This window comes from Aplysia californica, unplaced genomic scaffold (assembly GCF_000002075.1).
Source record: "Aplysia californica isolate F4 #8 unplaced genomic scaffold, AplCal3.0 scaffold00054, whole genome shotgun sequence".
NCBI classification, from domain to species: domain Eukaryota; kingdom Metazoa; phylum Mollusca; class Gastropoda; order Aplysiida; family Aplysiidae; genus Aplysia; species Aplysia californica.
This window is the reverse complement of record NW_004797324.1, coordinates 141,330-167,012: the sequence shown is the minus strand read 5'-3', so window position 1 is coordinate 167,012 and position 25,683 is coordinate 141,330. Positions and strand designations below refer to the sequence as shown.

The following is a 25,683-nucleotide window of genomic DNA, read 5'->3' as shown; positions in this document are numbered from 1 at the left end:
GACGTCATCAATGCACAGACCCATGGTAGTAAGCAAGGTTTTAACATCTGGTGGTGGAACAGATTTATATAACTGTGTATCGTCTGCGTACATGTGATCAATGTGTTGATAGAGACCACGAGTCTCTAGAATAGATTTGATAGATTTAACATTAGTGTCTAAGGTATCTTCAAAATGTAAATTAAAGTCCCCTAAAATTATAGGCTGTGTCTTCTTGGTGGTAAGCAGGTCTAGTAAATCCTGGAATTCAGTAATGAAATCTTTAGTTTTCAGTTTGTTTCTCCAGCTGGGAGGTGGTCGATAGACACAGACAAAATGACGGGACACCCTTCGATTTGTAGACTGATCTCACAACATTCGAACGTTTTAAAGGAGGGCTTTTTCTTTGGAGTGATGTTTAGCATATCCCTCCCCCTCGACCATTTCTTGGGACGGAGATGGACGTGTTTCCCGGTGGAGTTAGCCAGCAATAATGATTTCATCTCCGACGTTCCGCAACCATGACTCCGTAAAAAATGCGGTATCGGAGTTGGACTCAAGTATTAAATCATTGAGTAAGACGGTCTTTTTTTAGGTTGACTGTGTGTTCTAATTTTAAGGTTACTTGTCAATTCCGTTACGGTGTTTTTTGTGTCAACGGCAATTAAGTTCATGGGAGTAATGACGCTTCGAGGTTCATTTTAACTAACACACCTTTTCTCTGTGACAACAATGATTGGTCTTTGTTTTCTTCTACCTCCTCGTTTCCATCTCTTGTTTTTCTAAACTTTTCTGGCTGAGTCTTGAGATCTTTCAAGGTCAAACTGAGATAGGCAAACGGTCGTTTTATATGAAATGTCATGTGTCTTTTTGTTTACAGACAATAACTGGTCTCTAGTGTAGCACACCTTTGTAGATCCCGCACGGGGACTCACAACACACACCGGACTCACAACTTGACAGTGTTCACTTCCATTATTCAGAAAAGTGTTGGCATAGCTGTTAACATTATAAACGGGGTGGGGTTGGGTGGTGAACACAGCTTTCCACACAATCCTGTAAATGTTGAAAATGGCCAAAGCCAAGGATAGAACTTCCATAACGAAATATATTTCTGGCAAATGGTTGGTAATTTGAGATCAAGCACTAATAAAAAAAAAATAACACAAAAAGCACAAGTATTTCTTATTTATCCTGTAAGCCAACTTGAAAAACCACAATCCATCCACAAGATATGAAAAAGACACAGACACTACAGAGCAGGAAAAACGCAGCCTGTCAGGCGCGGACCACCTACTACCTATCACTTTTTAACAATTTATTAAGGGCCAGTTTAGTGACACATGTGTCAATTTTAGATTTCGTACCGGCAGAGTGCTCCCCACATAGATGAAAAGTTAAGAAGAGAACAATATTGTAATTACCTTCTTTGTTCGTACAGACTTTTCAAGCCTGTTTCCTTTATCTAAAACAGAAAAAAGCATGTAACAACGTACGTAATAATACTACGAAATATGCATATATTCATGTTCCTGATTTGAATGTAATGGTTTAAAATTACCTTTGGTCTACCTCTGATAGGATTATGTCTTTCAAAGAGTTTTTACAAAAGTAGATAAGTTATGAGCAATTCCCTGAAAATGTCAACCAGAGGGTCAAAATTGAAATACTCCTAAGACCAACAAAAAGACAATAGGAGTGTAGGTATAGATCTACCATTTCTACACCATCAACAAAAATTAACTGATTCGACAGGGATTTTTTTTAAATTTTCAACTTGCTTTCTGCAGTATTGCAACTTTTAGCCATCATTATAAAAACACACATTTGAGCATTTCACCCTCTTATTTCTCACATAAATTAAACTTCAGTTGTTTTAGGTAACATATTAGCTCAAGCCTTAGTATGCTATTCCTCTTACATGAATTTGAATCTTAATGAGGTTGGGAAGTATTTTGTTTGATTTTATCAACATTTCAGAACTCTCTGATAGACATGCCACATGTCAACCCGTCACACAAATTTTCAAAAAAGTTTTGTCACAAAATATAGAAAGGTTCGTTTTTGTTTTCCTTTCACTTTCTCTGTATTCAAGATACGCCCTCCTTGAAACCATTGACGGTTTTGCTCCATCGGGCCCCATATGTCGAGAAATAGATGTGACGAACAGAATGTGACGAACAGACTGTGACGAACAGACTGTGACGGACTGACATTTCACGGTGGGCCGTCTGTAAGTTTTAACAAGAAATATTGGGGGGGGGGGGTCCTCTAGTTAATTGACAACAGTCTGATTATATCAAAACAGCGACTCTTCCCTAATATATTATTTTCGTAATTATTGTATTATTGTGCTATTGAGATGACCATGTGGGATTTTCTCAACACAAACTAGCAACCAGTGACCAAAAATGCCATAAAATCTGCAAATGAAAGGCAAAAACTGAGTAGAGAAAAAGTGTATTAGCTGAAAGACAGAAGGGAGGGGCTTGAATGAATTTTAGAAAGACATGCTTCATGTTATAGATTGGGCATTTAGATATAGACGGAGAGAGTAAAGCAAAACAGGGACTATGATGCCCTTCCTTCTGCCATCCTCATCACCAAATAACAGTCTAGTCAAAATTCTGAAAGAATTTACCCTGATTAGACAATAATCAACATGAGAAAGGAGTTACTCACAGCGCATTCAAAATATAATGAGAAAAAAACTCACGTTTCTTTAGCGAGTGTTTCGGGAAAAAACATTGTGCCGATTATTTTTTTTTATTCAGCTAAGGTTGTACATGTAAAAGGCACGAGATGTTTTCACTCTTGGGAGTAATAATGAGTCTTTCGGGGGGGGGGGGGGTTGTTGTTGTTGTATTTCCACTCAGCTTGGTTGGTCCTGACAGGAAGCCAGCCTTCCAAACGATCTGAATTTCTTTGATAGGACGTCAACAATAATTTGGTCAGTTTTGTGAGTTTGTAGCCATCAACAGATAGAAGGTATGGAAGCCTGAAGAAAAGATGTACTTTTCTCAAGATTTATTTGCCTCCTCAATCAAGCCAACGCCCTGCAACCCATTCCGCTGGACCTATAATAAATTATGAATGAATGAATGAATGAATGAATGAATGAATGAATGAATGAATGAATGAATGAATGAATAACCTAGGAAATACAACAATGAGTGAATGGATGCAAAAATGTAAGCATGCAAGAATGAATGAAAGAATGAATGAATAAACAAGTAAAGGAATGAATTGGGGGGGGGGGGGGGCTTTTTGTCTTTAATTAATCAGAATTGCCCCCTGGAAGATTGTATGCCCAACCCTCTACATTGAATGTGCAATAAGAACTACAATGCTGTAATTGATAATAGACAACAGTGCCATGGTAAGCATGAAGGGAAGTATATTATACTGAACGCCATTAAAAACGCAACACTTCGTTCGCACAGTCTGAACACGTTTGTATCAATTGAATACAGATTAAAAGACATGTTTTTTAAGTTTATTCAATTTCCAACAAATGTGAACCATTTTGATTACAAACGTAAATGATTTCGATACATTGTCCTCCTTCTCTCGGCGTACCCCCTTAAGACAAATTTGCTGATAAACACAAATCGAAGCTCAGTAAAGATCTCTTACCCTTAGTAAATTGTATGGCCATCATTAACATTTAAAGAGACCAAAACACTTCTTCACATAGATTTTATAACATTTTCAATGTTTTGTTGAGAAATTCAGTCCCACTTTCGCGACAACGCGATCTTCCAATAGCTGCAGATTCGCAAATCGACATACACTTTGCGATTCAGTTCATCCCATACGTGCACTGTTGGAGACATGTCGGGTACGTACACTGGCCAGTCCAGGACATTCATGTTATGATCTTCCAGAAACTGTTTTGTTTGCTAAATGGACAGTGTAAGGGCAGGAGTGTCGTGTTGGATGACTGAGAGATTCTGATTTTTTCTTTGTGCTGTTTGGCACCTTGAAGACGGCGCAGTCGTCGCGGCTTCGTTAATTGCAGTCCTAAATAAGGCGTTCTTGATCTAAGTCCTGAACTTACTGCTCCGTACCTCACACTACGGGTCATCTTCCAGATAATTAATTTTGTATTCTTTTATGATATAGCAAATGATGAACACATTTTAGTAAAGTATATTTTACTGTATTGTGATGAAAGATGAAAAGTACTCATGAAAATAACAAAATTCGTGCATGGGTGTGTGGACTAACAACTACTCACTTGTGTCTCAAAAAAATTGTAACGATCAGAGCATATTTGGTTTTTTAATAACTTTTTGAAAACGTTGTGTTTATAATGGCGTTCAATATATTAATTTAAAAAACAAGAACTAGATCTAGCTTGTAAAGGTTCTTTGGGCTGTGGACAACCTTCAAGACACAAAGTAATAAGACGTTAAGCCCGCCACTCACTACGCAGTTAAAAAAGTGCGCCCGTCTTGAGATGGTCTCAAGACCAACTGAACGCGATCTCAAGATGATCTCAAGATCAAAATCCGGATTGCTCAGTTAAAAATCTCAACAAACTGAGAGATCACTTGAATTCAGAACGAGCCTGAAAATTATCTGACGGATTGGAGATGAGGGTACTTGACGCCAAAAAATAAAAGGGTGCCAACGTTAAAAGTTTGCAAATCTGACTTCAGAATCTTCATCAGCGTCAAATTCTATTGGGATTTCATACGAAACACTGCTATCAAACGTCTGATGCAGTAATGTTAATAGCTTATTCTTTGCGTGAGCCAGCTAGATTTTTTCTTTCAAAGACAGTAGATCTATGCGGTTGAATTGTATTGAATGCTGAGGGAAAATCATGTATACGAGGGTACTTTTTGTTAATTTTTCCTCGGTATTCAATACAATTCAACCACATATTGTCATTTAATAACAATTGAGTCAATTGTTGTCATTATATCGCAGCATTAATCCTGGAATTTTTGACAGGCAGACCACAATAATATAATGTTAATCTGAACAACACAAAATCTGACACAATCCCTCAAGAACAGACAGATATAGAAATTAATTTGTACCAACTGCAACGAGGTTACTGAACGTACAGTGCTGCAAATAAAATATATAGAGATAGATACATAGGTAGAGAAAGACAAAGAGAAAGAGAAAGAGAGAGAGAGAGAGAGAGAGAGAGAGAGAGAGAGAGAGAGAGAGAGAGAGAGAGAGAGAGATAATGTTTTCGGAGCGGGTTGTTTCAGCACGTGAGACATGTATTTTTCTAATGTCCTGTCTTGTTGCGCGTATGTGTGAGTGCACCACATCCACTGTTATTGTAAACGACCATTTTGATAATCAGCTCATCTGTGTAGTGTGTGGGCACAAATTAGATCGCTCACGGATCCGATCGTTAGCTCATCTTAAGATCATCTTGAGACCACCTTAAGACCATCTTGAGAACGGGAACCGCGTAGTGAGTGGCGTGCTTTACATAATGTGAACACAAATTTCACTGTAGAATTGGTAAAAGAATGGAGAGTTCTGAAGGTTTTCTGTAGACAGTCTCTGTTGTTGTATTGGGGTATCGTTTCGACAAAAGGAACGATAATACACACAACAACTACAACACGACGAGGACAGGTACTCGCGAAGAGCTTAACGAAAGTAAAATTCTAAAATTGTGGAACGCCTTACCTTACTGCGGTAGATATCGCTATGAACTGAAGAACGCTGTGCGCTTCACGGCAACAAAATATTACAGCGCCCAGATACAATGGTTTCCCAGCACGTCAACAACTTAGGGCAGCGGGTGGTTGCAGCGTTATTTATACTCAATAGAATACAATGTGGCGATTTTATTTCACATTCGCTGTTTGATTGATATTTTAATGAGAAGCTGACGCCTTTGTCTAGGTTTTCCCTTCCTAGTCGTACAGTTAAAGAGCGGGCCAGGACAGTCGTGACTGCGAACCAACTCTGATAGCTGAACCCTGACCTTCATTCCTTACACAACCCACAGATATTTTAAAAAAATTATTAGTTTGTAAGCTGCCGTCTCATCTCCTAATTCGCCAGGCCTTAGCGTTTGCAAGGCTACAAGTTAGTCAACACATACAGGCTACACACAACAAAGTACTTCTATCATATTTTTTATAATGGTCTGTTGGTTTGTTGGCAAATGAGAACGTTAACCTAACACTTTAACCCCGTACTATATACGTTAGTTGTTTTAAATAATGTTTCCTTTTTAGCGTAGCTGTCTGTAGTCTGAAGCTCGACAAATAAGGCTCGTAACTAGAACACTTTTTTCCAATGCCTAATCCTAACAGATTGACACCAACTTTTTAGTATAATGTTGCGAAGGGGATACGTTAGCTATAATATTCAAAGCACGGTTATGATATTGTTAGTTTTGTATTTGGAGGACTGGTGCGATGTTGTGGTGCTGATGATATTGCTGATGATGGTGAGGTTGATAGTCTTACCACTCAGACGTTGATAAAGAACATAATTCTAGTTTAGAGGTAGAAGCTCCTATAAGGGTTAAGAGAAAGAAACATAGTAATTTCTTTAAGGGTAATGTCAGTCCCATCTTCCTCTGCTCCATCGAGTCACGAGGCAGGCACCCTCTATCCCGTTCCTAGTGAAACCAACATGTATGTGTCACACAGGACTAGCGCACAAAAATCCAGATTTAGGATTGGGTTCAACTTCGCCGTCTTTTCATATGCCTAAAAACTTGTCAACTGTTTGGCTCGACGGCGGACACACTTGAGTGACTGGCTTAATATCTGCAATTCCATGTGACTTACTTTGGCGGGGTTAATGTAGAGCTGTGCAGCGACCAAATTTGTAAACTCTGGGTAATTTAGATTGCCAGTTCGAGGATACGAGGCCTAACTTGGTCCGATCTTGTGTCCTTAGAAAAGTCACTTTACTCGGATTTTCCCAGTTGGCACGGTCCTGTTGGAGATGGACGTTAACCTCGAAGTTTCTGCCTTTTAAATAACATTACAGCGTTGTCATGGACGTTAAAACTACACAATTCCTCTCTCTCTCTCTCTCTCTCTCTCTCTCTCTCTCTCTCTCTCTCTCTCTCTCTCTCTCTCTCTCTCTCTCTCTCTTTCTCTCTCTGTCTCTCTCTCTCTCTCGCTCTTTTTCTCTCGTCTGTTACGTGCAACACCGATAAGATTAACAATATCGTCATAGTCATCGGTATTTCGGTGCAAACAATGCCAAGGAAATACAAAGCAAACAACGACGGAATATGATATGGTGTGATTACAGTCAGCACACTACTTTCTTAGCGGAAGGCTTTTTATATTTATTGTAGTCTCTGATTTAACGTCCATCTCCGAAAGAGACAAAACAAGCGGATGAACTTCTTGAACACCCAGCTCAGGAATGCCCTGATAAGAGAGAGAGAGAGAGAGAGAGAGAGAGAGAGAGAGAGAGAGAGAGAGAGAGAGAGAGAGAGAGAGAGAGAGAGAGAGAGAGGGACAGACAGACAGATAGACAGACAGACAGAGACAGAGAGAGACACAGGGAGAGACACAGAGAGACAGAGAGACAGAGAGACAGAGAGAGAGAGAGAGAGAGAGAGAGAGAGACAGTGAGAGATGGAGTTAAAAAAGAATCCGTACCAGGGCCTACCACACATATTACCAATTAAGCTACTTTTGCATCATCAGTGCATCATCAACAGCACAAACACGCTTCTCAAACAAAGAATCACATTGACTAATCCAAAGGCACTCCTAGATCTTCTCTGCAAGTCTTACGAATAATAAATAATTTTCTGAATAAAGATACGCGCATAACTGTATTGCACTGTCTTGGGTCGACATGGAGCGAATTCAAAATGATGGTCAAACTGAAAAGTAGACAGTGCCCTGTTTGTGTTCTTAAAAGCAGGCTCTGGTTGAAAAAAAATCATAAACAACTACTCAGAGAAGAACTGCAAAAGCCTACTTTAAAGGACCAGTTGGATCATGAACAAACCACAAGGGTGGGGGCAGGGGAGGTTGCTAAAGTAGGTATAAAGTTAGTAAGTCTATTACATATTTTGTGTAATACTTAATTCATCAAGATTATTTAGTGGAACGCGTGAATACCAACGGCAAGCAGTTTGAGAATCCGAGGAATGAAGGCTGTGTTTGTAATTACATGTAAATGCATTTTATATTTCTATTGTAAGCGTATTATTTTTTTATAACTGTATACATTGTTCATCTGTTGGTATAATGAGTTCTATCAGAATTTCACGCGTTTTCTTTTTTTTCCCCTAACTGTCTACCTACCTTTGGACCCCCTGTATATACATAGTATTTCAAATCGTGATCCCGTCATCCACAACCCTATTAATGTAAGTTACTTGGTCATGGTGTCACGTCAAATGCTTCTTGCTTTAAACAGATACCACTATTAACAGGTCCAGCTATTCAGATGATTGGATACACGTGTATGCAGACGGCTCATCATTCAAAGGTAGGCCTACAACCAAAGCTGGATATGAAATATAATAATATATAATACCCAGATGTAAATTCCAATGTGATCTCTGCAGCCTTCGGAAAGAAAGGCAGCAACAATGACGCAGAAATTATGGCAACTGAAAGAGCATTGTAAATGTGCTATCTCCGCACAGTTTTTGGCACTCGTCCTGACAAAACACAGAGCATTGTGATTTTAACTGACTCACTATCAGTCCTGCAAACAGTAGAAAATGACCATCATCTAAACTAATATTTGACACAAATACTGTATGGCTCCCACTACTCCCGTGGTGTCAACCTGGTGATGCAGTGGGTTCCAGGACACTTAGACAAATCTGGAAATGACAGAGCAGACACACTTGCCAAAAGGGGATCTAGACAGGACCAGCCCAATATTCTGACTTCATACAACACTGCAAAGCAAATCATCAAAAGCAACAAACAATACTGGATGAACAAATGGACCCTGGGAAAGACAGAGCTGTTTTCAAACATTTGACTACAACAAAACGAAATGACAATATCAACCACCTTCACAGAAAGGAACAGACCACGATCTTCCGCCAAAGAACAGAGCATAATAGCTCAACTTCTAATTGAACAGAATAAAACCAGAACTTCCCCCCACGTGTCCTTTGTGTCACTACACATATGAGGCTTAGATCATCACGTGTACCACTGCACAGCACTAAATGACACCAGACCTCTGCCCATGAGACTTAAACATTGACAACACACTCTGTGGGACATTACAGGAACAGCACGAAACCTGCACTAATCACTTCATGGCAATAGACAGTAGGGAGAAAGCCCAACTGTTGCTAGATCTATAACAACAACAACAACAACAATAACAACAACAGCAACAACAATAAAAATCAGATTCTGATCTACCAATTGTATATTGTCTTGTTCTATTGTAACGTCGATGTTCTGCGAGGTACCAACAAGTGTCTCTTCTGTTTTTGTAAACACCATTGGGCCAATAATTTTTGCAATTTGTTCATATGAGTATATGAGTAGACAAGCTGACAGGAAAATCTTGTTTCGACTTTTCCCGTCCCCGTTTCTTGTGATTCAGGTCGGAATGTTCGAATAGTGTACACTTGAGCAATTCTCTCATGTTAAAGGTGTAGCAAACTCTGCAAAATAATATCGAATGACATGGCCGGATCGTGTAAAATTCCTGCCGTTTTTGGGGGTCAACCAGATCAGACCAACCAAGCCCAATGGGTTGGTTTTCCTGGGTCACTACACATCGGGCCTATGGTATGTTTGTGTTTTGTGTTTTAATAGGCCCATCGACACAATTTAGATAACTTAGAAAGCAGGGTTTCGAAGTGGACAACATGACAATTATTGAGTTCGGATTTTATGTTCACCCTGAATCACAACTGCATACCTGAACGAAGCAAACGTATTCTAAAAAATGTAATATATTTTTTTAAATTATTTATTTATGTATATTCTTAAAATAGCCTAACAGTGTTGATAGGGACATTAAACCAATACCATTTCTCCAATTCATATTATAATAAATAGCTAAGGTCTCCTATCTCAAAATCGTATTCCTGGTATGACGTCATTGCCACTCCGTTGTTAGCCTCGCAGTGAGTGTTGTTCCGCGTACTTGACCAATCAAGTTTACCCTTTTATACTTCTTACAGCCAGGAGCAAGCGTCTGTGCGTACTCAGTCTCTTAGAAGCAAATTAATTATTTGATAAATATTTTTGTTTTCCTTTTTAATGAAGGCCTATCCACACATTTTAAACCATTTAAGATGCGGGGTTTCGATCCTGCATGTCAGGATCAACCCTGGCTGAGAGGGATGTAATATCTCATCAGAAAGACCGGGATACTCAGTGAAAATTGTCTACCCAAAGCGCCTAACAGCTACACCATAGACGCAAGTTTGAAAAATGTGTCGTGGACGACCTTACACCTCGACGAGACCCGTGCCGATCTTGCAAACCCAACTTACTGAATAGGTGGGGACTGCTTTTATGCGTAACTAAGTGTGCTCTTAAAACCGAGCAACGGTGCCACTTCTCCTTTAAAGACCAACCTTGAAAGGAATAGAAATGGAAGTGGGTACCTAGGAAATTGTAATCAGTGACAGGGACGAAGAGACACAGGGAAAGTGGGAACAGGACGGAAGGGTTATCTCTCTCTCTCTCTTTCTCTCTCACTCTCTCTCTCTCTCTCTCTCTCTCTCTCTCTCTCTTTCCTTTTTTTTTCTTTGGAAAATCCCAAAAGAGGGGAAGAGGAGAAGAGGAGAAGAGGGGAAGAAGAGAGGAGGGGTCGGAGAGATGGGGCCAGAGGGTAAAGAGAGGGAAGGAGAGAGGGGGAGGGGCTAGAGGGGGCAGGAAGAGTGTGGAGGAGAAAGGGAAGATTGATGATGGAGAAAAACAGAGGAGGTAAAGAGAGAAAGTGATGGGTAGATGTGGAGAAGGAGAAAAAAAGGACAGGGAGGAAGAGGGGCGAAGTAGTAGAGAGACGTAGACGAAAGAGAGAGAGAGAGAGAGAGAGAGAGAGAGAGAGAGAGAGAGAGACAGAGACAGAGACAGAGACAGAGACAGAGAGAGAGAGAGCGATAAGGGAGAGAGAAAGAGAGAGGGGGATGGGGGGGGGTAGCACGGAGGTAATGAGAGACAAAAAGGGGGTTCAAATGTTTACATACTTAAGACTATGCATGCCATTAAAACTTGGATAACTTTGTTCTTAGAGTGCTGTATTTATAACGACATTATTTCTTATCAGAAAGTAAGCAAACAGTCTGAGGTTAGGTTCACTAAATTTACAACTTTTTAATATTCAAAGATGTTGAACATCAATTTATATTAATAAAGTGTTTTCACTGTATGGCTCCCGCTGTTTCCAGAACGTTGATAACAGTGATCTATAGAACGTTAGAGAGAGATGCAGAAACAGAGAGAGAGCGAGAGAGAGAGAGAGACAAAGAGAGAGAGAGAGGGAGACAGACAGAGACAGAGAGACAGAGCGACAGACAGACAGACATACAGACAGACAGACAGACAGACAGACAGACAGACAGAGGGAGAGAGACAGCAGACTGTCAGACAGACAGACAGACAGACAGACAGACAGACAGACAGACAGACAGACAGACAGACAGGGACAGACACACAGACAGACACACAGACAGACAGACAGAGGGAGAGAGACAGCAGACTGTCAGACAGACAGACCGCATAGAGAGGAGAGAGGGGGGAGTTTGGGGGAGGGTGAGAGAGGATAAGTAAAGGAAAGAGGGGGGAGTTGGGGGGGGGAGGGTGAGAGAGGGTAAGTAAAGGAGAGGGGGCAGAGCTCAAGAGCCATGAGGGCGAGAGGAAGATAGAAAAGATAAGAGAGATTAGTGAGGAAAGAAATTTCAATGTTGATAGGCTTTTTTATTCGTCGTCGTCGTCGTCGTTGTCGTTGTCGTTGTCGTTGTCGTTGTCGTTGTCGTTGTCGTTGTCGTTGTCGTTGTCGTTGTTGTTGTTGTTATTGTTGTTGTTGTTGTTGTTGTTGTTGTTGCTGCTGCTGCTGCTGCTGCTGCTGTTGCTGCTGCTGCTGCTGCTGCTGCTGCTGCTGCTGCTGCTGTTGCTGCTGGTGGTGCTGCTGCTGTAGTGTGTGCGTGTGTTTGTGTGGGGGGTTTTTGTTTGTGTACGTGTGTATGTTTATTTTTTTGGCGGGGGGTGTTGCTGCTGGTGGTGCTGCTGCTGTAGTGTGTGCGTGTGTTTGTGTGGGGGGTTTTTGTTTGTGTACGTGTGTATGTTTATTTTTTTGGCGGGGGGTGTTCGGTTTGTTTATTTATTTGTTTAATTTTTGTTGCATTTGTTTTCGTTTCTTTGTTGTTTTTTTGGGGCGGTGGGGGTGGGGAAAATGGACGGACTAGGTGGATCTTTATTTGTAAAAATGAAAATGTTACCGCCTTTCTGCACAATGTACAATTCCCAAGCAAGATATGTGAGTTAGGTTTTCCATAACGTCGGCACTCACGGCATGTACGAAAACACAAAGAAAGAAAACTCGTGACAGGAAATCTCAATTCACAAAGGCAAAATAGGGTGCCCTTGTGGCCTAGAGGCTAAGGTGTTCGCCTCCTATTCAATAGGTCCCGGGTTCGAATCCGGATAGCGTCGGAATTTTTATTTCTCTAAAATTCTATTTCACATTTGTAGTTTAACTAAACACGCATGTGGTTTAACTATGCACACCCACCTCATGTAGTGATCCAACTTGCACTGACTGATCGCAACTCTCTGCTCTGCGCCTCGACCGCTACTCACGCAGTCTTGAAAAGTCCGTGGCTCACGCCTCGGCCTGCCCTTGTTTTCTTCAATGTCAAATAGGTAGCCTACCGTACTCGACTACTTTCCCGAAAATCACACAGCTTTCCACAACATTCTTTCCTGTTCTGTCGTCTGCTTTAGTCTCCACTTTCTGCCCCCACCCCCTCACCTCCTTTGCTCCTTCCTCTGGCACCTGACTCTTTCTGCAGCCTTTCTACTGCTACTCCTTGGCCCCTTCTTACTCCTGTCTTTCAGCCAAACCCCTGATCTTCTGGCAGGAAAGATCTTCACCCAGCCTTCTCGGACAAAGGCGAAAAATCTTGGCGGTCCCGTGTGCAAAGTGCGCACGTTAAAGATCCCTTGATGGTCAAAAATCTATAAGATTAAGCTTCGGCCGCCATCCGGGCAAAATTCAAAATTTCCTTATAATGATTAATGTGTACCGCGCGCTCATATGACATTTTTGCAGGAGCGCCATAAAGCACTGACCAAAAAGAAGAAAAAAAAGAAGCCAAAATTACTTTATTATTTTTATTTAGTAGACGCTTTTCGGCGCTCGCAGCTTCATAAGGTCATATGAGCGCTAAGGGGTGGATGTCAACAGAGAAGTCTTAACAGGGAATCGGGCTTACTCTGCTCACCTCTCTAGCTTCAACAACACCAAGTCTGTTTCGACTTTCAAGGCACCCCGGAAATAGCGGGTCACAAGAGTGTAACAAACATACAAAAGAAGTAGAGGAAAATGACGATAGTAAGGATTAGGAAAGAAAAGCAGCAGTTCCCTGTTGTAGTTCAGGCACAGTTATGAGCATGACGCTGTTGAATCATCCCATTTACAATTCTGCCGTGCATAAGAACGAGAAATGCCCCCCCCCCCTTTGGGAATGGCCTAAAGACACTACAGGTCAGTGGCACTAACCGGGGGGGGGGGGTTAATTACTTTACTTATAAAAAGATCCAATGCTCGACAAAGAAGCACCGTAAGCACCATTCTAAGAAAACATCGATTTTAACTGTCAACGTTATTTGCTATAAACAATAAATTGGGGGCTCTCGTAGCCTAGATATTAAGGTGTTCGCCTCTCATTCAAAGGTCACGGGTTCGAATCCGGGTAGCGACCGAAACATTTTCTTCTCTAAAATTGTTTCCTTTCACCCCCATATACAACGACATGTGGCGGTCGCACTCCTTTCCGGAGTCATGGCGCCTTGCCAGTCATTCCAATATCCAAACCAAACAAAGACCACACACACCCATCCAATTACAGACCAATAGCACAAATGAACTGTATGTGCCAATTTATAGAAAAAAACGATCCACAGGCGACTTATGTGGTTTCTGGAGACGACGGGCTCGCTGAGCGGTCTCCAGTGCGGATTCGGGAAAACTCGATCCACTCTGGATCACCTGGTCCGCCTGGAGACCTTGTACGCGAGACGTTTGCCGAAGGAGGCCACATAATCGCCATCTTTTACGACCTAGAAAAAGCCTTCGACACAACCTGGAAGTATGTCATTCTCAGAGGCCTGCACGCTCTCGGCATACGCGGTCACCTCTCAGCCTTCTTTTGCAATTTCCTGAAGAACTGTTCCTTCCAGGTTCGTGTCGGATCCTCCTATTCGGATCCCCACCAACAGGAGGAATGTGTCTCCCAGGGGAGCATCCTTTCTCCTCTCCTATATGAAATCAAAATCGATTCCATCGTAGAAACCCTCCAAAATATCATAGACAGCTCGTTCTACGTAGACGACTTCTTCATATGCTGCCTTTCGAAAGACCCTCAACTAAGATCTATGGAAACTATGCACAAACTTGGATGGGCAAACAATAACGGTTTCAAATTTTCCCCGTCAAAGACGGTTGCAGTACACTTCTGCCGATCAGGCAGACGTGTACTGCAGCCGGATTTGACACTATACGGGGAAATTATTCCCGTCCAGGACCAGGCTCGTTTCCTCAGCGTTATATTCGACAAAAATCTCACATTCATTCCACACATCAAACACCTTCGTGTGAGGTGCCAGAAAGCGTTGAGAGCTTTGAAAATTTAATCGCATCCGGAGTTGGATGGGGACTCAGAACACTTTCTCCACGTGTACATCTCCCTTGTCCGATCCAGGCTTGACTACGGCTGTCAAGTCTAGGGATCGGCAAAACCACACATCCTAACAATGATAGACCCATTGCAAAACCAAGGATTCCGCCTCGCTCTGGGGGCTTTCCGCACTTCTCCGGTGCCGAGGCAAACATACCATCACTCAGACTCAGACGCACACAACTCTCACTACAATACGCAATTAAACAAAGCTAAACACCAGAGAGCCCAGCACACGACTGCATTTTTTAAACAAACCCAGAAACCAGAAACAAATTCCAAAACAACGAAAACCGCATCAAAACCCTTCGGCCTCAGAGTCCTTGAGGACCCAAAAAATATACAATTTTCCAAACAAGACATCCAACAGTTTCTTTTCTCCGACCTCCCTCCGTGGAACCTCACCAAGGCAAAAGTAGACTTACAGCTGACCTCACACGACAAAGCAAACACAAACACCAAAACATTTAAAGCAGAATACAAAAAAAAAAACGTACAGAAAAATACCCCGGTGCGCAGCTTATCTTCACAGATGGCTCCAAACAGGACTCTGGTGTGGGCGCCGCAGCCCTATCCTCAAACAGTACACACCAGAGGAGATTCCATCCCGAAGCCTCCATTTTTTCTTCAGAGGCCACTGCCATTGACATGGCACTGGACTCCGCAGAAAATTCTCCTAACAAACCTTTCCTTATCCTTTCTGGCTCTCTGTCTTGCATCACCTCACTTTCAAACTACACATTCCTATACCCAAAAATAGTTAGGCTACAACAAAAAATACACTTCTTGACTGAAACCGGGAAAAGTATCGTGTTCGCATGGATACCTAGCCATGTGGGCATCCGGGGAAACGAGGAGGTATATCACCTGGCGAAGAAATCCTTATCCCTTCTGTTGGGGTCAACGACGAACACTTTCCCACAGACTGACTTTAAAATGAAGTCAAAAAGTACACCTCCAGTCTGTAGGAGAGCAATTGGAAAAAAACAAACAAATAACAAACTTCACAACATTACACCCAAACTCGGACCGAGAAATCCTTCGGCCCTCTCCAGAAGAGACGAAGTCATTTTACTCAATTGCGCATCAGACACACAGCCCTAACACAAAAATACCTCCTTCATGGAGATGAGACGCCGTTCTGTGTCGGATGCGACACAGATTTTACCATTAGACACATTTTAACCGAATGTCTAGACTTCGGAGAGACCCGAAGGAAATACTTTAAATGCACAAAATTGCAAGATATTTTTCCGTCGTTGTTCCCAAAAGAATTTTAGATTTTTTGAAAGCCATAGGCCTTTATGGGAAGTTATAAAATAGATAGTTTGAAATTTTTAAGTGTTTTTTAGAAAGTTGTTTTAAATTTAAAATCTATTTACACTCGATTTTTAGGGTTTTAGCAATTTTAATTAGAAACACTGACAAGAATCAGGCCGAGCAGTGAGCTGTTGAGAAAAAACCAACTTGTTTCGCGCGCTCATATAACCTTATGCAGTTGCGAGCGCCTTAATACCCCATACTAAACTAAATCACTTATGGGTTCAGAATTAACGAAGCTTGACAGAGGACTTTCTGTACGGAAATGGAAACTTAATAAATCAAGGAGAAGCAGACAACATTGCTTTAGTGCAGCTTGAAGAATGTGTTTTACAAATGGGTGGGCAAAGTCTCGATTCATATGGACTTCCGATTGCACAAAGAGATGCTGCAGAGAGAGTAGAGCAAGACTACCGCAGAGAAATCACCTACGATGCAGAAGAACAAAGACAAAGAGCATCGAGAAACCATGCACTGTTAACATCAGATCAGGAGTATGTATTTGACACTTTCATGACAGCTGTCCGGAATAAAGCAAAGGGAATATTACATTTTTTTGACGCCCCAGGCGAGTGCGAGAAGACATTCCTTCTAGAAACCATATTGGCAACAATTCGATCTGAAGAAAGAATTGCAATTACAACAGTCAGCAGCGGATTAGCTGCAACACTCATTACAGGGGGTAGAACTGTACACAGTACCTTTAAAGTACCTTTAGATGTAGCTAGATGTGACACACCATTATTTTTTTATCAAGAAGCGGACATCCTTAGAAAGGCTCACCAATGACTGCAGTGCCATAGTATTTGACGAAGCACCTATGCTGAACAAGGCCGTCCTTTAAGCTCTGGACAGGACATTTCAAGATATTAACTCCACAAAAGATAGAATGGGTGGCATTCCGGTTCTCTTAGATGGATATTTTCGACAGATTATGCCAGTAGTGAGATCTGGCACGAGAGCCGACAGTGTCAATGCATGCATCAAAAAGTCCTATTTGTGGCCAGATGTGAAAACACTGAACCTCACAGCAAACATGCGTGTTCACATGGTGACTTTGAAGAAGCCTCATTCTCTAAATTATTATAGGAAATTGGAAAGGGAAGAACATCAGTAGTTATTAAACCAGACATAATCAGCGTTCTCGAACTTGGTAAAGTTTCTACTTCTATTGCTGACCTGATTAACCAAGTTTTCCCGATTACGTAGACAATTTGGAAAATTTGCAATGGCTGTCAGAAATGGCCATACTAGCTCCTTTAAATGAAACAGTCTCAAAATTAACAACAAACTCATTGACATGATGTCGTCTACACCCAAAGTCTATCAGTCCATAAATACTGCACTCAACGAGGACGATGCAACCCACTCTCTTGTGGAATTCCTGAACTCCATTAAACTGGCTGACCTTCCACCCCATGTCCTGAAATTAAAGACTGGTATGCCCGTAATGGTCCTCCGCTCTCTTAACCCAGCAAAATTAATTAATGGTACAAGATGTGTTGTAACACAAACCATGCCAAACGTCGTCGAGGTTGAAATTTTTTTTCTGGACCATACAAGAATGAAAAACACTGGATTTCTCGAATTATACTCCAACCAACAGACAGTGGACTACCTTTTCTATTCCAACGAAAACAATTTCCCCTCAGACCTTGTTTTGCCATTACAATTAATGAAGTTCAGGGACAGTCTCTTCGTTCAGTTGGCCTAGATCTCACATGCACAGTATTTTCACACGGAATGCTGTATGTAGCCATGTCCCGAACTGGAGATAAAGATACTGTTCACATCTTGGCACCCAACAGTCAAACCAGGAGGTTTTGGACGACATACAGCAGTCTTAAGTGAGTTTCACTTTTGAAAATTCTTTTTTTTTTCAGGTATAGAATAGAACCATCCTGTTTTAATAATCAAATAACTATTTAAATTACTTCAGTATTGACATTTTTATTTACATCGCAACATTAATTTTTGGTTTGGAAAACATTATTTTTTCGTTCATAGAACGGGTACGCAGGCGAGAATAATATAAAACGTGATAGGGATGATAAAAAGGGAGAGAATGCAAAGCACCATTTACGGGTGAAAGAGGAAATTATGAGTGTTTGCCCTTTAATTCTCAAGGCAGTTGCTGCTGTGAAATGGTAAGGGTCTTGTTAATTTTACTGTTCTACCGTTTGAAAACTATAAAAGGAAAGGGGCTCGCTTTTATTGTTTGAACGTAAAGAATGAAATAGTGATAATTTGCTATCGAATTGTGATAGCAAACCCAGACCACATATTATGCGTCTTCCAAGTTAAGCCCGACAGGGTTATGACAAGGTTTTGTACAATTAGCCCCGTTTATGCCAATGACAATGACTTTGGCAGTCCAAATTCATTTCAAAGGGCGAAATTTACTTTGTTTGTTTACAAATGCAGCAATGTTTTTGCATTCATGTGCACTTACGCATACCCAGAGAAAGACAGAACATAACAAATTATTTTACATGCTGAAATGATACTATCTCCCCGGCATAAACAACCTTTCTCTCTCTATTTCACTCTCTTTCTCTCTCTTTCTCTCTCTTTCCCCCTTTCTCGCTCTCTGTCCTCCCCCCTCTCTCTCTCCCTTTCTCCCTCTCTCTCTCTCTCTCTCTCTCTCTCTCTCTCTCTCTCTCTCTCTCTCTCTCTCTCTCTCTCTCTCTCTCTCTCTCTTTCTCTCCATATGTGTGTGTTTCATTTGCAGCACTATGTTACTGTTGTTGGTACGTATTTATTCCTATACTTGAATGTTCTTGCTTTCTCAGAAAACAGAAGTAAGTCGTTAACTGTGGGAAAATAATCATTAAAATCCCCATCTTAATGGGAGGCTATGTTCACGTAACATTGGTTCCCTATTTTTTTTAGAACTGCACCCATATTCAAACGTAATTTAGGTCTCTACCAAAGAATACGTTTTTTCTGCTTTTCTAATCAAATGTATTTTACAATGTGCTGCTTTCCCCAATTTACTACTGTAGCAAGATATACCAACATTTATCAAACTGAGTAACGTGGAGGCATTGATTATTTGGAGGATGTGTGTTTTCACATTAAAAGACCTATGCTTCCTTAAAAAGTGCAGCCTGTGGTCTACCTTTTCAACAATATTATTAACTTGATTTTGCCGTGTCAATTTGTTACTGATTGTGAGACCACGACATAAATACGAATCCGTGATTTCAATTGTTATTTGTTCAAGAACAAGGATTTTTCTCTTCTAGAATTAAACATTATTTCCTTTAATTTTGGGAATGTGAAATGTTCCATTAACAAAACAAAACCCAGATATTTCTTTGAGACTCTCTTTTCAATCGTGGCATATTAGTCAAATTATGGCTGGGTCATTTGCGACTTTCATTATGTGTGTTATTTCACTTTCCTTCTTAAGTCGCTGGTATACATCGTATACAAAACTGGTGACAAACTCATCCCTGGAGACCGAAAGTGTTACTAAGGATGATTCAGATGTTGTGCGTTTCTGCTGTAGGTATTGTTGTGGTCTGCCCTTCAGAAATTCAACACCTATGCTGCAATATAACAACTGACTCTTAGTCTCAAAAGTTTTCAATGACAAAATGAGATTGATTATATCAAACGCCGAGGAAAAATCAACAGACTACTCTCGTATACAATTTAGGTGTTTCAAGGTATTTCGGTATTGGACTGTAAAAACATGCACAACATCTTCTTCGCCCCATTTTTATTGTATTCAAATTGGAATGGATCTATATAGCTTCCCAAGAACACAGCTCACCGTATTTCAGAAAACAAGTTCTAAAAGCTGTAAGTCTATTTCTCACTGTCTGTTTACTTTTCTCTTATAATGCAACAAAATATCCTGATTCATAGTTGTTTTTACTGTTTTTCCTCCTTGCCCGCTATTTGCCTACTGGGGTGATTCTTGCTGATATGGCAACACGCTTAGTTCAGTTGGTATCGTGGTGGACTACACGGCTTAATACATTGGGCGTAATACATTGGCAAGAATCCTCAGTTGGGCGTTCAAATTGAACTTTGAGTTGTTTGAAGGGTTTTCACCACTTTTCAACTACTTTCCCCGACCCCACCGGAGATGTACCTTAAGTCCAGGGCCATGCAAATTGAATGCCCTTACAGTGTTGGAAAGGGTGTTTAATCCACCGCATACAATACAATAATCAATAAAGTACCAGACAGTGTCTAAATGAATGAATGGCGCATCACATGAGTGGATAATATGTTGTGCATTGTTGATTTTGACTGTGGTATACGAAGAGATCGTGCTGTCACGGCCATAAATTTTGGTAAGGTTCAATTTGAGTATTTGCAAAACTTGAAGGAGCAGACCACAACACTGCGTTTATCAAGTGGCGAAGAGGTTCTATCTATCTATTTATCTATCTATCTATCTATCTATCTATCTATCTATATATCTATCTATCTATCTATCTATCTATCTATCTATCTATCTATCTATCTATCTATCCATCTATTTATCTATCCATCTATCTATCCATTTGTCTATCTGTCTATCTATCTACCAAGTTTGTTTGTTTTATGTTAGTTGTTTTTTTACGGTGGAATCCTATGCAGGACACAGTAGATTATAAACGGGGGGCGATAAAGCTCCAAATATTTGTTGAAAAGGTCAGGTATTTCAGCTGGCTGGACATAACGAGCTGCAACAATCCAATCCTGACGAGAAAATCGCTTTCACTGCTGGCCCGTACAAATTGTCACAAAATTGGCTTAATGCTCTCTCTATTTAAGGATGGTTGGTTGAAGGCAGGGTGAGATGATTATACTAGTGTGCTGTTTTGTTAGAGGAAGGCGGAGATAGAAATATATACACAGGCAGTAAATCTCGGAGTTCTTAAAATTGGTAACGTACGCATAGTTTTAAATTTGTCATATTATTATATGGCTTATCTTATTTTTAAAGTATTTTTGGGGTCTTTAGTGCCATTAATCAGAGATTTCACTTTGTTTTAAAACAAAGTGAAACTTAATTTATACCAAACCATTTTATACATTTGTTTTAATTAGATAATCTACCCTCTAATTCACATAAAATGTTAGCCTGACGACTATGGGTTCCATTGTCTTAAAAAGCCACACTTTAAGAGAAACTGTTTGGGTGATTTGTACTTGGGTGACCTACACAACAGTCTAAAGTGGTTCTATCTGGCGTAAGGTCACGGTGGGATATTTACTTTTTTTATGCACAAGAGCACAATCGACCACAAACTTGACTGGCATCCCCACGCTGCTCTTGAGCATAAAAAAGTAAATCAAAGAATGTTTCTTTTATGGAAATTAAAGAAGTTTCCGTGTTGACAATAAAATTTTGTCCCTTTTTTACCATTCTATGATTGAAAGTGTGCTATTATTTTGTATTTGCTGCTGGGGTGGGATTTGTAAGGTGAAAGATAAAGAAAAATCTGACAGAACCATTAAGAAAGCCAGCAAGATCTCTGAATATGATGTTATAAGAATGGATGAAATGTATAACACCACACGTATAAAAAAAGATAAAAAGCATTATAAACGACCTATCATACCCCTTTTCCACACAAATTGTAAGATCATGCAGCGGCAGATACCTACTTCCAAAAACAAAGAAAGAAAGATATAAGAGAAGTTTTTTACCTTCTAGCTTAAGGCTTTTGTCAGAATGAGCATAGATGGGCGTTACTCTTAGAGTATGTATCTGTATATAACTCCAAAGGTCTAGTATTTAAATTCCTGCATGTGGTTGAATGATGCTTTTGATGTGAATGTACATTTTGTCAGCTTCACTTCTACTTTCATATTGAATTTTAATGAGAGTAATATATATGATTAAATTTTTTTTATGTATACCTGCGTGTGTTTTTACGGTCCTGTACAGCTAAGGAAAATTTCCCTCTGGGATAATAAAGTACTATCTTATCTTATCTTATCTTATCTTAAATGAACTACACAATGTCTTTCCGGTCGGGTTTGTGTTGAGATGAATTTAAAGTTTGAGTAAAGAGATGTGCATCGACAGAATAGCGGTCAACTAGTGTAGAGGAAGAGTAAGGCAAAAAGACAGAAACAACAACACACACACAGAGAGAGAGAGAGAGAGAGAGAGAGAGAGAGAGAGAGAGAGAGAGAGAGAAAGAGAGAGAGAGAGAGGGGGGGCAGGGAGGGAGAGAGAGAGGGGATCCACCAAAGTCGCTCTTTAAACACCCGTGAGAGACGAATGTATGTCGTGGGTATAAGGTAAGTGTATAGAGAAAGAAAAACAATCCATTACAATCTTTCAAAATGACATGACCTCTAATTATAACCATCTTCTCACACCCACAAACGTGAACTTGCAGTCTGAGGGCCATGGCTTCCACCTCTTCCTGGATAACGGTTGTGCCCAGCCTTCTCTTGCTCTTGATCTCTTGGGAGCGTGTCCACGGGGAGGAGACCACTAGACCTGTGTCCAGACAACGTGTAGGGGAGTACAGCTTCGGAAAGTGTGTCGTGCAGGTAGGGTATGAGTCCCTGTTTCGGTGAACTGGGTTTTATGATAGATCTAATGGTCGTGGTGGAGGTGATGATGATGATGATGATGATGATGATGATGATGATGATGATGATGATGATGATGATGATGATGATGATGATGATGGTGATGATGATAATGATGATTGTCATCATCAATTTTGCCTCTGCAACCACTAGGACCACCACCACCACATATATAATAATAATCATTCTTATTGTACAATAGAAAAAACAACTCGAGCCGTAAATATACTTTAGCATTGAAAACAGTATTAAAAAATCATTCTCATCATTGTCATCATCATCATCACCATCATCATCATCAACCCCTACCCCACCCCCTGAACCCTGAACCACCACCACCATCAACAACAACACCATTAATTAGACCATCAATTTATTCATGACCTCTATCTAATCACTAAGGGCCTGTATCCACAAGACCTTGACTCCTTCAATTCTGTCGAGATGACGCGGGAACACGCCCTTGGCTCCCGCTGGACTGAGCGTTGTCGGACGTGCAAGTGCGACAGCTTTGGGGCGTGGTGTCAAGGCCCTACGTGCCCAGTGCCCTACGACTTTTCTCAAGAGAAATGGTGTCTACAGGTTGTTGAATAAGATAAATATTATTGATCTTCGAGGGTATGACTGGGGGGGGGACCTTTCATTATATTATTCGTTTCATTCCCCCGCCCCCCAACACACATTAACAAAACTACGTGGAGTCAAGACAAGACTGTTTGTATTGTGTGCTTCTCGGGAAATTGAGAACGTTTCCGGATGTCCAAGTTCTACTGGGAGTATTAATAGTAATAACCAAGGGTAATAATAAGTGACAGAGAGCATAGATATCCGTTATACGTGCAATTATTGTTATAATAGTATTATTACTTTCGTCTTTTCGTTCTAACTCTGAAAATAAAAAGCACATGCAATTATTCGGATGCACACATGTGATAAATCCTGTGACGTATCACCTTTGTCCTCTACCCCCCCCCCCTTTCCCCTTTCTTTTGTTCCGATAACTGGGTCGAGTGCACAGACTTTAGATGGTTTATTTGAATTTTGTCGAACCTTGTATATTATTCTTAATTAAGAAAAACCCAAACGTACTTTCATATCAAAAAGATAATATAAAGGTTCTGAATACTTTCCCAGTGGTCCGAAGACGGCTGTTGTTGTGAACAGCTCGGCTGCTCTGTGGATGACGAAGAATATCCTCTACATCAGGAGTTTCCGTACGGAGACGGGAACCCTTGCCTGACATGCAACTGTATGATCGGCCAATCAAAAGACCACTGTCTACGTCAAAAGTGTGGCACATCTGACATCATCTGCGAGGACAGAAGTGTGACGTATGACGATGATTGCTGTCCATTTTTCACCTGTCCCCATGGAGGTAATTACATCAGACCATCGCCATAGCTCTGCACATGCTCCCTTTAATCAGAACAAAAGTTTCCTGAACAATATTTGTCAATGGTGCTTAGGCCTAGCTCTTTTGGCTAACCACACACCACTTGATGGGCAAACTGAGTAGACTGAGCAGCTCAGGTTGTTTTTTTTTTTGGATTGGTTCGGTTTGGAGGTTTTGTTTGTTTGCTTGTTTTTTGGTTGGGGTGGGTTTGTTTGTTGTTGTTGAATTGTTGTTGTGTTTTGTCTTTTTTTGGTCTTTTTTTTGGGGGGAGGGGGGGAGGGGGGGCATTGGATTGATGTTTTAAGGAGCTCTCGACGCAGTTTAGCAGCTCGAGTGTCATCATAGGAGACCACGTGGTTATTGTAAAATATAATTTTCTTTTCAAACCTTGCTTTCATCCCGATTTTCAAAAGGATGTTTCTGAAATATGGCTTTATTGGGAGCTTCCAAAGCGCTCTGTCCATGTGTCGAAGTTCTCTGAAAGACAAACTACATTCATACTCCCCCCACCCCCAACTCCACCTCTAAATTAAGCCTACACTGTTTATAGAGACGTTAAATTCATAACATTGCAGTACCCATAAGTTCACCTCAATCCTTTCCTGCTCTTACCCTTCCCATAATCCTTTCTATAATCCTTCCCTTAACTCTAACCCTGACCCTATCACCCGAATCTAGCAGATGTGAACAAAACGTGCAGGTATGAAAGATCAGTCCCTTTTTCTAAATTCCCTACTCAAACTATGAATTTCGTTCAGGTCAGTACTTGTATTCTACCTCAGACTCCACGTCGAATCCCTACTGTACACGAGTTATCCAGACACAACAGTTCAGACGATTAGAAAGTTTTGGATGTTTTCTTAGACAAATGTAAGGGGACTTTCGTGGCCTAGGGGTTAAGGTGTGCGCCTTTCATTCAATAGGTCCCGGGTTCGAATCCGGATAGCGACCGAAACATTTTCTCATTTCGCATCCTTTCCTGCTCTCTAACAATGTTCTGTCGTCTGCTTTCATCTCCACTTTCTGCCCTCACCCCCTCACCTTCTTAGTCCCCTCTTCTGGGTTCCTGACTCCTTCTTCAGCCTTTCTACTGTTACTTATTGGCTCCTCCTTACTGCTGTCTTTCAGCCACACCCCTGATCTTATGGTAGATAAGATCTACACCTAGCCTTCTTGGACAAGGGCGAAAAATCCCGGAAGTCTCGAGTGCAAGTTGCACACGTTAAAGATCCCTTGATGGTCCAAAATTGATTAGAATAGGCTTCGGCCGCCACCCAGGCAAAATTCAAAATTTCCTACTAACTGAAAAGTTTGTAGTGTCCCGCGCGCTCGTAATATGACCTAATGCAGTTGCGAGCGCCATAAAACACTTACCAAAAAAATAACGTTACAAAATATATTATTATTATACAGTCTGGCACGCACATAGCAAATGCGGTGAGACGTAAAAATATATTCATTATGTACGAATCTCACTGTTCCATCCTCCTCCTCCTCCTCCTCCTCATCATCATCCTCATCACCATCACCATCATAATCATCATCATTATCAATGCCTTTCGCAGCCTTCTTCAGGATA

At 40.9% G+C, this 25,683-nt stretch overlaps 1 protein-coding gene across 2 annotated transcripts in view; it reads left to right on the top strand.

The window, feature by feature from the left end:
* Nucleotides 1–20,930: 20,930 nt before the first annotated feature.
* LOC101851712 overlaps nucleotides 20,931–25,683 on the top strand; it is a gene marked incomplete in the record, with an annotated part of 6,010 nt that continues 1,257 nt past the window's right edge. The window contains 4 exon segments of one of the 2 annotated variants that reach the window (XM_035968365.1): nucleotides 20,931–21,049; nucleotides 22,513–22,669; nucleotides 23,114–23,293; nucleotides 23,846–24,086. In XM_035968365.1, the coding sequence (XP_035824258.1) occupies nucleotides 22,523–22,669; nucleotides 23,114–23,293; nucleotides 23,846–24,086 (568 nt within the window). 2 annotated transcript variants of the gene reach the window in all.